The 13,412-nt window shown below is 59.8% G+C and overlaps 1 protein-coding gene and 1 pseudogene across 2 annotated transcripts in view; both read right to left on the reverse strand.

Moving 5' to 3' along the window:
• Positions 1-4,620: 4,620 nt before the first annotated feature.
• On the reverse strand, positions 4,621-5,338 carry LOC306956606 (protein MANBAL-like; annotated as a pseudogene). Its single transcript has 2 exons — positions 5,198-5,338; positions 4,621-4,728 (listed from the first exon to the last, which is right to left on the reverse strand). The product of its transcript is annotated as a protein MANBAL-like (transcript).
• A 4,312-nt stretch (positions 5,339-9,650) lies between these two features.
• The window catches only part of LOC306956578 (cyclin-dependent kinase 16-like), a gene marked incomplete at both ends in the record, with an annotated part of 13,231 nt that continues 9,469 nt past the window's right edge, over positions 9,651-13,412 (reverse strand). The window contains 5 exons of the mRNA XM_079547854.1: positions 9,651-9,725; positions 10,494-10,544; positions 11,055-11,201; positions 11,633-11,731; positions 12,346-12,620. Of these exons, the coding sequence (XP_079403980.1) occupies positions 9,651-9,725; positions 10,494-10,544; positions 11,055-11,201; positions 11,633-11,731; positions 12,346-12,620 (647 nt within the window). The remainder of the gene's footprint in view (positions 9,726-10,493; positions 10,545-11,054; positions 11,202-11,632; positions 11,732-12,345; positions 12,621-13,412) is intronic.

The following is a 13,412-nucleotide window of genomic DNA, read 5'->3' on the forward strand; positions in this document are numbered from 1 at the left end:
ACGGCACCAAGCACAGCAATAAAGCACGCAGAAAGCCCAGCTGCTGAGGACAGGGGGGTGAGCTGGGCTCACGCCTAAGCACTGCTTACTGCAAAGGAAGGCACACCTACCTGGCAACGGCCACGCAGGATGCTCGAGACACAGGCACACACTGTTCTCCTCAGGCCCAACGCAATGTCGCAGCCACTCACACTCTGCTCCTCGACGGTCTGCAACACAAAAGTCACAAGCTGCAAATTCAATCCATCCAAGATGCCATCGCGCCTCCGTGCTCACGGCACTCGCACTCATGTCTTCGCATGAGCAATCAGGCGTGTGCTTACCGAGTGAGCGCTGCTCACCTCCACCTGACACGAGCAATCGACCCCTAACTGTCAAGTATGAACAGGAACCTATGCCTAACACTAAAAGACTACAAGTAACCTATGCCTAACTCAAGAACAGGAACCTATGCCTAACACTAAAAGACTACAAGTAACCTATGCCTAACTCTAAAACATGAACAATAACCTACTCCTAACACTAACACTGACCTTAACACTAAAATCAACAAGAAAAACAACAACTAAACTAGAACTCCTGCAGCATTTAAATGGGAAGAGGAGAACTTGGCTCCACAGGAGGCTCGGAGGAGGAGCTGATGGAAACTAATGCCACCCAGCTAATGCTGGGGGCGGGGGCCGCGCAGCGGGTAGGGAGCCGAGCGCCTGGACCAGCGGCGGTGGGACGGCGCCGATGCGGGGCCTGGCACGCTGGTGTGGTGCCAGGCCAGCTGTGCCGCAGGCGGATCCACCTCCATGGGCTCATCCGGAGGTGGATCCACCTCCATGGGCTCATCCGGAGGTGGATCCACCTCCATGGGCTCATCCGGAGGGGGATCCACCTCCATGGGCTCCACGGAGGTGGACACAGCGCTGGTCCAGGCGCGATGGAAACGTACTCTCTGCCCCCTCCTCCGCTTGATCTTCAAGGCGGCCCCCCTCCTCCTCTTCGCTTCTGGGAAGCCAAGCTCCCTCTTCCCATTTAAAATTGGGCAAAATTCGCCCCACGCTCTCTTCGCTGCTGGCATGGCTGCCAGAGCTCTCAGAGCGAGTGCGTTGGCCGGGGCAGCGGTGACCAAGGTGACGGGCCGCACTGCTGGCAATGGCGTTCCACATAGCAGGAGGAGGGGGCTGGAGGACAGGGCACGGGACGGCAGCTAGAAGGCACTCCCTGTGCCCAGCGGGCAGCCCTTCTCTCCGGCAAGCAAGAGGCCACAGAGGAGCCGGCCCCGAGAAAAGGGCCCTCGGCCTCCTTCATCCTCTCCCTTCTTCCACACGCAAATCTGTTGGGGCTGGGACACGCACCACACAGCGCCATGTTCAGGGGCCTCCCGAGCCCAGCGCCAACAACAGCACGCTCCAAAGCGCACCTCACCACGCCTGCCTCCTGGCACACACAAGCTCCGCTTTCCACCTTAGCACCCAGCGCCTCTTCTTGCGCCTCACGCCTGGGGATTCAACCATTCCCTACCATCAATACCGCCAGCTGCATCTGCATTACAATCACTCTGACTCCATTCCAAACCCGCGCACAATGCTGGCACACACACACGGGGCCACCCTGGCTCACCCATGCTTCGCGGGGACCCACACAACAGCATCAGCAAAGCACGCAGAAACGTGCCGTGCTCCTGACTGATGCCACTCTTCAAATCTCCCTCTCCCTCCCCCCCAGCCTACTAAGGCAGCAGCTCTCCCAAGCAACAAACGCAATCACACACAACTGCGGCCCTGGCTCGTCCCGACAACGGACGTCCACAGCAAGCACGTCTTCACAAACCTTCTTCCAGCTCCGCACCCGCCGGCCAACACAGCACCCGGGCGCCTTGCTCCACTGCCCGCCCGGGCTCTGCTGGCGACAACTAGGCCCGACGGGGCCTCCTCCTTCACACGCCCGAAACACCAACAAAGCTCCGCACTCGCACGGCCTTCCCTGAGAGGAAGCTGCCCCCCGACCCCGCACCACTCGCCGGCGCCGCACGCATCGCCCCCGCGTGCCGGCAGCACCGCCACCTCCGCCCCCGAGCGCCCCTCCATGCCCCCGCACCGAGGCCCGACCCCGCTCCCAGCACACACAGCCCGCTCCTCCCGGCCCCGCTCACCGGCCCGGCGCCGCCATGCCGCGCTGCCCCGGAAGTGCTCTCCGCCGGCACGAAGCACTTCCTGCCCCGGCCCTTCCAACCGCCTGCGGCGTCACGTTGCTAAGGGCGGCCTGGGGGCGGCCCGGGGCCTGGACGAGGGGGAGGGGCAGCTGGGGGGGGCCGCTGCCGGATTCCCCTCGGGTGGCGCCGGCCTCACGCAACTTGTCTTCTTCTCCTTTTCTGCCTTTTCCCTTTGCCCCCTTTTGCTTTCCTTTGCCTTTCTTTTCTTCTCCTTGCTTCTCGCTTCTCTTCCTTTCCTTTTCTCTTTCTCTCTTCCCCTTCACATTTCCCTTTCTCTTTCCTTTCATTTCTTACTTTCTTCCCCTCCCCTCCCCTCCCCTCCCCTCCCCTCCCCTCCCCTCCCCTCCCCTCCCCTCCCCTCCCCTCCCCTCCCCTCCCCTCCCCTCCCCTCCCCTCCGTTTGCTTTCTGTCCACACTCAGTCTGCACATCTCCAATGGACATGCCTGGAGAAGATCACCTACGCAGGCAATAAATGGCTTGTGCTGTGCTTCACTGCTTTGTGCTCTTGAAAGACACTGATTTGTTTTGCCCTGTCCTAACCCCCAAGTATCAGGAGGGCCCGGCTGCCTTTGCTGCGGAGCCTTATCAGCCCACAGTCTGAAGACTTGGGGCAAAAGCTCAGCAGCTACGTAGCTGCCAAGGCAAGATTTCATGCCCTGGCCTTCATACAGCCCGGCTCTCCCCGCTCTGCTCTGCGCTTCTGCCATCCCCTGCAGCCCCTGTGCTGCAACAAACACGAGCACGGCTCGGGCCCAACGCCCTCCCTGCTGCACGCCCTCTCACGGCCCCATGTGCTGCACCCACACCACTGCCCCGGCCCCGCAGCCCTCCTGCAGCCAGCGCAGCCCCACGCACCGGGCTCGGCCCCAGCCCCCAGGAGCTGATGGAGCTGACTCAGCCCCCGCTGCATCCACACCCAAACCTAACACACACTAACCGCTCCTCAATACTCCGTTTCCCTCCTTTGCAGCCAGCTCCTTGGCTGCACGCAGCCCGACAATCCGCTCTTTCCTCTCCAGCAGTGCGGTAGGCAGGTAGGCAGGCGGGCAGGCAGGCAGCAGAAGGCAGTGCCGTGTAGCACGCTGGACCCAGTGCACCGTGCAGGCTCCTTCGTGGAAGGAGGAAGACGCCGACGCGCCAAGCCAAAATGGCAAGCAGACACTCTTGACGTGCAGCCTCTCCTCTCCTCTCCTCTCCTCTCCTCTCCTCTCCTCTCCTCTCCTCTCCTCTCCTCTCCTCTCCTCTCCTCTCCTCTCCTCTCCTCTCCTCTCCTCTCCTCTCCTCTCCTCTCCTCTCCTCTCCTCTCCTCTCCTCTCCTCTCCTCTCCTCTCCTCTCCTCTCCTCTCCTCTCCTCTCCTCTCCTCTCCTCTCCTCTCCTCTCCTCTCTCGGGCTCCGGCTCAGCAAGGTGCCCTCGCAGCACCCAGACGCTCAACACGCGGCGCTGCCCATGACGCGCTCGAAGCCATTGCACCTGAAGCAGCGCAGCACGGCTCGCTGCCCTCCTGGCTCACGCCTGAGCTCTGGGCCCGAGGCGCGCTCACCTGCAGCCCTCCCGCTGCCCTCTCCTCCTGCCCCACTCCCAGCGCTGCTCTTCACACCAGCCCACCTGCACTCGAACTCCTCGCGGCTCAACGGGAGCCTGACGTGCAGGCCACGGCTGCCCGCAGGGGCAGGCAAGCAGGAACAGTCAGTGCTACCGAAGGCTGAAAAAGACACCAGGCAAGCTGCAGAGACAAGCTCAAGGGGCTGAGTGCAGGGACACCTTTCTTCCTCGCGCGCATGCTTCCTCTCCTTTTCTTTCTCTCAGTCCTCACAGAGCAAGCTGATGCTCACACGCTTCGCTAGCAGTTACGCTTGGGCTGAAAGGCCACCACTTGGCAAGACCAACATGGAAACGCGGGAAAAGCAGCTCCATCTCCAGGGAGGGACGTGAAGCTGGCCGCTTCATCGCCCTGCCACTGCCAGCCCAAGCCAGGCATGTTTGGACCAGCTACTGAAGAGGCAGCACCAGGTGTAAAAGGTTTCTTTCCCTTTTATTTTAGTTAAAGAAGGGATTTGGGTTGCATTTTGTAGATATGTCAACAGAAAATTAAAATAGCCGGGATACCGCTCATGACCAACCACATGCGGTAAGTTCACCTCATCATCACATCTGAAACAGCTATCGAGCTGAAGGACCCTGAAGGAATGCGGCGTGCCCAGCTCTTGCCAGACATGAAATCCCGCACAGGCAAAGTCCCATTTGTTTGGCACGCATCAGAAGCCCTTCCAGCTTCCTCAGTTCCTCTCCATGTCCGTGCAAGGGAAAGCACGGCCACGCCACAAAACCAGACGTACCGTCCGCTGCCTTTGGAGCACCTCTCAGCAAGCATTCCCGCTGCTTCCTTTGGCCTTGGAGGCTTATCGCTCAAGCCCTCACCGTTGCTTTGTGCTTTCCTTCTTGGCTTTCTTGCTTAGCTGTGCAGCACTTGCCTTTGGTTTCTTCACCGTCTCCCAAGTCTTAGACTCCAAGCCGTCCCAGTCCTACAGGAATCAATTCACAAACAGTCAGGGAACTTTCTGACAATTGCCTGACAGCTCGCTTGGGAGCTCAAGTCACCTGACTGGGCAGCATGGGCTGCCAGTGCTGCACATTGCCTTCCTGACATCAGGGCACAACACAAACTCCACCTCTCTCTCGTTCCCCAAAATCCCACGGAAGCTACAGTCTGCAGGCCTTGCCTGCAAGGCAGTCCCTGCACAGGGGACGCCCTGCCTGCCACTCACAGCCCACAGAAGCAGCCGCAGCAGCACGACGATAAGATGAGCTTGCACCTCCAGGCTCCTTGCGTGCCACCAGCAACAGCACGCACGCCCAAGGAAGCACAGAACAAACTGCCGCACTCTCAGCAATGCCGGGGCGCGCTACCGTAGGCAACGGCTCCAGCTGGTTCCCTCCCAGCCCATTTCCTCAGCATTGCTAGCAACCTCTATCAAACAGAGCGCTACTTACTGTCTCTGGGCACTTGGGAACTGGCAGGTTTATGGCCCACAAGCTGGAAAACGGCTCCAAAGAAGAGGCCGTAGCGCAGCCGTTCTCCATCAGCGTGGGCTCAGGGATCTCAGGGGGCGAGAAATGCAGTCCAGCGGCCATAGCGCACACAGCCTGCTGCTCTGCTGCTCTCCAGGAGGCTGCTTTCTACAAGGGGGAAACGAGAGCCATCATTCCATTCGTGCGCTCCGACGCTGTGACTTCCTGCTAGCAAAAACTCCCAGCCTGACTCAGAGACGTGCTCTCAAGATATCCTTGCTCTTCCACCCAACCACAAGGAGGGACGCCAAACTTGCATTTCAGCAACAGCTGAACAGGCAAGAATCAACTTCTCCCTCAGCTTGATCACACACGCACGACCACTGTCTCACCAACACTAACAACAACAGTATTCATACCATCACTTGCACATTTGCATCTACCTGGGTACGTACGTGTTCACGGCCTTCCTGCTGCTGCTGTGCTGTACGGCACCAAGCACAGCAATAAAGCACGCAGAAAGCCCAGCTGCTGAGGACAGGGGGGTGAGCTGGGCTCACGCCTAAGCACTGCTTACTGCAAGGAAGGCACACCTACCTGGCAATGGCCACGCAGGATGCTCGAGACACAGGCACACACTGTTCTCCTCAGGCCCAACGCAATGTCGCAGCCACTCACACTCTGCTCCTCGACGGTCTGCAACACAAAAGTCACAAGCTGCAAATTCAATCCATCCAAGATGCCATCGCGCCTCCGTGCTCACGGCACTCGCACTCATGTCTTCGCATGAGCAATCAGGCGTGTGCTTACCGAGTGAGCGCTGCTCACCTCCACCTGACACGAGCAATCGACCCCTAACTGTCAAGTATGAACAGGAACCTATGCCTAACACTAAAAGACTACAAGTAACCTATGCCTAACTCAAGAACAGGAACCTATGCCTAACACTAAAAGACTACAAGTAACCTATGCCTAACTCTAAAACATGAACAATAACCTACTCCTAACACTAACACTGACCTTAACACTAAAATCAACAAGAAAAACAGCAACTAAACTAGAACTCCTGCAGCATTTAAATGGGAAGAGGAGAACTTGGCTCCACAGGAGGCTCGGAGGAGGAGCTGATGGAAACTAATGCCACCCAGCTAATGCTGGGGGCGGGGGCCGCGCAGCGGGTAGGGAGCCGAGCGCCTGGACCAGCGGCGGTGGGACGGCGCCGATGCGGGGCCTGGCACGGGTGGTGTGGTGCCAGGCCAGCTGTGCCGCAGGCGGATCCACCTCCATGGGCTCATCCGGAGGTGGATCCACCTCCATGGGCTCATCCGGAGGGGGATCCACCTCCATGGGCTCCACGGAGGTGGACACAGCGCTGGTCCAGGCGCGATGGAAACGTACTCTCTGCCCCCTCCTCCGCTTGATCTTCAAGGCGGCCCCCCTCCTCCTCTTCGCTTCTGGGAAGCCAAGCTCCCTCTTCCCATTTAAAATTGGGCAAAATTCGCCCCTCGCTCTCTTCGCTGCTGGCATGGCTGCCAGAGCTCTCAGAGCGAGTGCGTTGGCCGGGCAGCGGTGACCAAGGTGACGGCTGTGATGCGGCGAAGGTTCTAAAATGGCAGCCGCACTGCTGGCAATGGCGTTCCACATAGCAGGAGGAGGGGGCTGGAGGACAGGGCACGGGACGGCAGCTAGAAGGCACTCCCTGTGCCCAGCGGGCAGCCCTTCTCTCCGGCAAGCAAGAGGCCACAGAGGAGCCGGCCCCGAGAAAAGGGGCCCTCGGCCTCCTTCATCCTCTCCCTTCTTCCACACGCAAATCTGTTGGGGCTGGGACACGCACCACACAGCGCCATGTTCAGGGGCCTCCCGAGCCCAGCGCCAACAACAGCACGCTCCAAAGCGCACCTCACCACGCCTGCCTCCTGGCACACACAAGCTCCGCTTTCCACCTTAGCACCAGCGCCTCTTCTTGCGCCTCACGCCTGGGGATTCAACCATTCCCTACCATCAATACCGCCAGCTGCATCTGCATTACAATCACTCTGACTCCATTCCAAACCCGCGCACAATGCTGGCACACACACACGGGGCCACCCTGGCTCACCCATGCTTCGCGGGGACCCACACAACAGCATCAGCAAAGCACGCAGAAACGTGCCGTGCTCCTGACTGATGCCACTCTTCAAATCTCCTCTCCCTCCCCCCCCAGCCTACTAAGGCAGCAGCTCTCCCAAGCAACAAACGCAATCACACACAACTGCAGCCCTGGCTCGTCCCGACAACGGACCGTCCACAGCAAGCACGTCTTCACAAACCTTCTTCCAGCTCCGCACCCGCCGGCCAACACAGCACCCGGGCGCCTTGCTCCACTGCCCGCCCGGGCTCTGCTGGCGACAACTAGGCCCGACGGGGCCTCCTCCTTCACACGCCCGAAACACCAACAAAGCTCCGCACTCGCACGGCCTTCCCTGAGAGGAAGCTGCCCCCCGACCCCGCACCACTCGCCGGCGCCGCACGCATCGCCCCCGCGTGCCGGCAGCACCGCCACCTCCGCCCCCGAGCGCCCCTCCATGCCCCCGCACCGAGGCCCGACCCCGCTCCCAGCACACACAGCCCGCTCCTCCCGGCCCCGCTCACCGGCCCGGCGCCGCCATGCCGCGCTGCCCCGGAAGTGCTCTCCGCCGGCACGAAGCACTTCCTGCCCCGGCCCTTCCAACCGCCTGCGGCGTCACGTTGCTAAGGGCGGCCTGGGGGCGGCCCGGGGCCTGGACGAGGGGGAGGGGCAGCTGGGGGGGGCCGCTGCCGGATTCCCCTCGGGTGGCGCCGGCCTCACGCAACTTGTCTTCTTCTCCTTTTCTGCCTTTTCCCTTTGCCCCCTTTTGCTTTCCTTTTGCCTTTCTTTTCTTCTCTTGCTTCTCGCTTCTCTTCCTTTCCTTTTCTCTTTCTCTCTTCCCCTTCACATTTCCCTTTCTCTTTCCTTTCATTTCTTACTTTCTTCCCCCTCCCCTCCCCTCCCCTCCCCCTCCCCTCCCCTCCCCTCCCCTCCCCTCCCCTCCCCTCCCCTCCCCTCCCCTCCCCTCCCCTCCCCTCACTTCCGTTTGCTTTCTGTCCACACTCAGTCTGCACATCTCCAATGGACATGCCTGGAGAAGATCACCTACGCAGGCAATAAATGGCTTGTGCTGTGCTTCACTGCTTTGTGCTCTTGAAAGACACTGATTTGTTTTGCCCTGTCCTAACCCCCAAGTATCAGGAGGGCCCGGCTGCCTTTGCTGCGGAGCCTTATCAGCCCACAGTCTGAAGACTTGGGGCAAAAGCTCAGCAGCTACGTAGCTGCCAAGGCAAGATTTCATGCCCTGGCCTTCATACAGCCCGGCTCTCCCCGCTCTGCTCTGCGCTCCTGCCATCCCCTGCAGCCCCTGTGCTGCAACAAACACGAGCGCGGCTCGGGCCCAACGCCCTCCCTGCTGCACGCCCTCTCACGGCCCCATGTGCTGCACCCACACCACTGCCCCGGCCCCCGCAGCCCTCCTGCAGCCAGCGCAGCCCCACGCACCGGGCTCGGCCCCAGCCCCCAGGAGCTGATGGAGCTGACTCAGCCCCCGCTGCATCCACACCCAAACCTAACACACACTAACCGCTCCTCAATACTCCGTTTCCCTCCTTTGCAGCCAGCTCCTTGGCTGCACGCAGCCCGACAATCCGCTCTTTCCTCTCCAGCAGTGCGGTAGGCAGGTAGGCAGGCGGGCAGGCAGGCAGGCAGCAGAAGGCAGTGCCGTGTAGCACGCTGGACCCAGTGCACCGTGCAGGCTCCTTCGTGGAAGGAGGAAGATGCCGACGCGCCAAGCCAAAATGGCAAGCAGACACTCTTGACGTGCAGCCTCTCCTCTCCTCTCCTCTCCTCTCCTCTCCTCTCCTCTCCTCTCCTCTCTCTCCCTCCTCTCCTCTCCTCTCCTCTCCTCTCCTCTCCTCTCCTCTCCTCTCCTCTCCTCTCCTCTCCTCTCCTCTCCTCTCCTCTCCTCTCCTCTCCTCTCCTCTCCTCTCCTCTCCTCTCCTCTCCTCTCCTCTCCTCTCCTCTCCTCTCCTCTCCTCTCCTCTCCTCTCCTCTCCTCTCCTCTCCTCTCCTCTCCTCTCCTCTCCTCTCCTCTCCTCTCCTCTCCTCTCCTCTCCTCTCCTCTCCTCTCCTCTCCTCTCCTCTCTCGGGCTCCGGCTCAGCAAGGTGCCCTCGCAGCACCCAGACGCTCAACACGCGGCGCTGCCCATGACGCGCTCGAAGCCATTGCACCTGAAGCAGCGCAGCACGGCTCGCTGCCCTCCTGGCTCACGCCTGAGCTCTGGGCCCGAGGCGCGCTCACCTGCAGCCCTCCCGCTGCCCTCTCCTCCTGCCCCACTCCCAGCGCTGCTCTTCACACCAGCCACCCGCACTCGAACTCCTCGCGGCTCAACGGGAGCCTGACGTGCAGGCCACGGCTGCCCGCAGGGGCAGGCAAGCAGGAACAGTCAGTGCTACCGAAGGCTGAAAAAGACACCAGGCAAGCTGCAGAGACAAGCTCAAGGGGCTGAGTGCAGGGACACCTTTCTTCTCGCGCGCTGCTTCCTCTCCTTTTCTTTCTCTCAGTCCTCACAGAGCAAGCTGATGCTCACACGCTTCGCTAGCAGTTACGCTTGGGCTGAAAGGCCACCACTTGGCAAGACCAACATGGAAACGCGGGAAAAGCAGCTCCATCTCCAGGAGGGACGTGAAGCCGGCCGCTTCATCGCCCTGCCACTGCCAGCCCAAGCCAGGCATGTTTGGACCAGCTACTGAAAGAGGCAGCACCAGGTGTAAAAGGTTTCTTTCCCTTTTATTTTAGTTAAAGAAGGGATTTGGGTTGCATTTTGTAGATATGTCAACAGAAAATAAAATAGCCGGGATACCGCTCATGACCAACCACATGCGGTAAGTCACCTCATCATCAACATTCTGAAACAGCTATCGAGCTGAAGGACCCTGAAGGAATGCGGCGTGCCCAGCTCTTGCCAGACATGAAATCCCGCACAGGCAAAGTCCCATTTGTTTGGCACGCATCAGAAGCCCTTCCAGCTTCCTCAGTTCCTCTCCAATGTCCGTGCAAGGGAAAGCACGGCCACGCCACAAAACCAGACGTACCGTCCGCTGCCTTTGGAGCACCTCTCAGCAAGCATTCCCGCTGCTTCCTTTGGCCTTGGAGGCTTATCGCTCAAGCCCTCACCGTTGCTTTGTGCTTTCCTTCTTGGCTTTCTTGCTTAGCTGTGCAGCACTTGCCTTTGGTTTCTTCACCGTCTCCCAAGTCTTAGACTCCAAGCCGTCCCAGTCCTACAGGAATCAATTCACAAACAGTCAGGGAACTTTCTGACAATTGCCTGACAGCTCGCTTGGGAGCTCAAGTCACCTGACTGGGCAGCTTGGGCTGCCAGTGCTGCACATTGCCTTCCTGACATCAGGGCACAACACAAACTCCACCTCTCTCTCGTTCCCCAAAATCCCACGGAAGCTACAGTCTGCAGGCCTTGCCTGCAAGGCAGTCCCTGCACAGGGGGACGCCCTGCCTGCCACTCACAGCCCACAGAAGCAGCCGCAGCAGCACGACGATAAGATGAGCTTGCACCTCCAGGCTCCTTGCGTGCCACCAGCAACAGCACGCACGCCCAAGGAAGCACAGAACAAACTGCCGCACTCTCAGCAATGCCGGGGCGCGCTACCGTAGGCAATGGCTCCAGCTGGTTCCCTCCCAGCCCATTTCCTCAGCATTGCTAGCAACCTCTATCAAACAGAGCGCTACTTACTGTCTCTGGGCACTTGGGAACTGGCAGGGTTATGGCCCACAAGCTGGAAAACGGCTCCAAAGAAGAGGCCGTAGCGCAGCACGTTCTCCATCAGCGTGGGCTCAGGGATCTCAGGGGGCGAGAAATGCAGTCCAGCGGCCATAGCGCACACAGCCTGCTGCTCTGCTGCTCTCCAGGAGGCTGCTTTCTACAAGGGGGAAACGAGAGCCATCATTCCATTCGTGCGCTCCGACGCTGTGACTTCCTGCTAGCAAAAACTCCCAGCCTGACTCAGAGACGTGCTCTCAAGATATCCTTGCTCTTCCCACCCAACCACAAGGAGGGACGCCAAACTTGCATTTCAGCAACAGCTGAACAGGCAAGAATCAACTTCTCCCTCAGCTTGATCACACACGCACGACCACTGTCTCACCAACACTAACAACAACAGTATTCATACCATCACTTGCACATTTGCATCTACCTGGGTACGTACGTGTTCACGGCCTTCCTGCTGCTGCTGTGCTGTACGGCACCAAGCACAGCAATAAAGCACGCAGAAAGCCCAGCTGCTGAGGACAGGGGGGTGAGCTGGGCTCACGCCTAAGCACTGCTTACTGCAAAGGAAGGCACACCTACCTGGCAACGGCCACGCAGGATGCTCGAGACACAGGCACACACTGTTCTCCTCAGGCCCAACGCAATGTCGCAGCCACTCACACTCTGCTCCTCGACGGTCTGCAACACAAAAGTCACAAGCTGCAAATTCAATCCATCCAAGATGCCATCGCGCCTCCGTGCTCACGGCACTCGCACTCATGTCTTCGCATGAGCAATCAGGCGTGTGCTTACCGAGTGAGCGCTGCTCACCTCCACCTGACACGAGCAATCGACCCCTAACTGTCAAGTATGAACAGGAACCTATGCCTAACACTAAAAGACTACAAGTAACCTATGCCTAACTCAAGAACAGGAACCTATGCCTAACACTAAAAGACTACAAGTAACCTATGCCTAACTCTAAAACATGAACAATAACCTACTCCTAACACTAACACTGACCTTAACACTAAAATCAACAAGAAAAACAGCAACTAAACTAGAACTCCTGCAGCATTTAAATGGGAAGAGGAGAACTTGGCTCCACAGGAGGCTCGGAGGAGGAGCTGATGGAAACTAATGCCACCCAGCTAATGCTGGGGGCGGGGGCCGCGCAGCGGGTAGGGAGCCGAGCGCCTGGACCAGCGGCGGTGGGACGGCGCTGATGCGGGGCCTGGCACGGTGGTGTGGTGCCAGGCCAGCTGTGCCGCAGGCGGATCCACCTCCATGGGCTCATCCGGAGGTGGATCCACCTCCATGGGCTCATCCGGAGGGGGATCCACCTCCATGGGCTCCACGGAGGTGGACACAGCGCTGGTCCAGGCGCGATGGAAACGTACTCTCTGCCCCCTCCTCCGCTTGATCTTCAAGGCGGCCCCCCTCCTCCTCTTCGCTTCTGGGAAGCCAAGCTCCCTCTTCCCATTTAAAATTGGGCAAAATTCGCCCCTCGCTCTCTTCGCTGCTGGCATGGCTGCCAGAGCTCTCAGAGCGAGTGCGTTGGCCGGGGCAGCGGTGACCAAGGTGACGGCTGTGATGCGGCGAAGGTTCTAAAATGGCAGCCGCACTGCTGGCAATGGCGTTCCACATAGCAGGAGGAGGGGGCTGGAGGACAGGGCACGGGACGGCAGCTAGAAGGCACTCCCTGTGCCAGCGGGCAGCCCTTCTCTCCGGCAAGCAAGAGGCCACAGAGGAGCCGGCCCCGAGAAAAGGGCCCTCGGCCTCCTTCATCCTCTCCCTTCTTCCACACGCAAATCTGTTGGGGCTGGGACACGCACCACACAGCGCCATGTTCAGGGGCCTCCCGAGCCCAGCGCCAACAACAGCACGCTCCAAAGCGCACCTCACCACGCCTGCCTCCTGGCACACACAAGCTCCGCTTTCCACCTTAGCACCCAGCGCCTCTTCTTGCGCCTCACGCCTGGGGATTCAACCATTCCCTACCATCAATACCGCCAGCTGCATCTGCATTACAATCACTCTGACTCCATTCCAAACCCGCGCACAATGCTGGCACACACACACGGGGCCACCCTGGCTCACCCATGCTTCGCGGGGACCCACACAACAGCATCAGCAAAGCACGCAGAAACGTGCCGTGGCTCCTGACTGATGCCACTCTTCAAATCTCCCTCTCCCTCCCCCCCCAGCCTACTAAGGCAGCAGCTCTCCCAAGCAACAAACGCAATCACACACAACTGCAGCCCTGGCTCGTCCCGACAACGGACGTCCACAGCAAGCACGTCTTCACAAACCTTCTTCCAGCTCCGCACCCGCCGGCCAACACAGCACCCGGGCGCCTTGCTCCACTGCCCGCCCGGGC

This window comes from Tetrao urogallus (assembly GCF_951394365.1).
Source record: "Tetrao urogallus genome assembly, chromosome: 32".
In the NCBI taxonomy this organism is placed as follows: Eukaryota; Metazoa; Chordata; class Aves; order Galliformes; family Phasianidae; genus Tetrao; species Tetrao urogallus.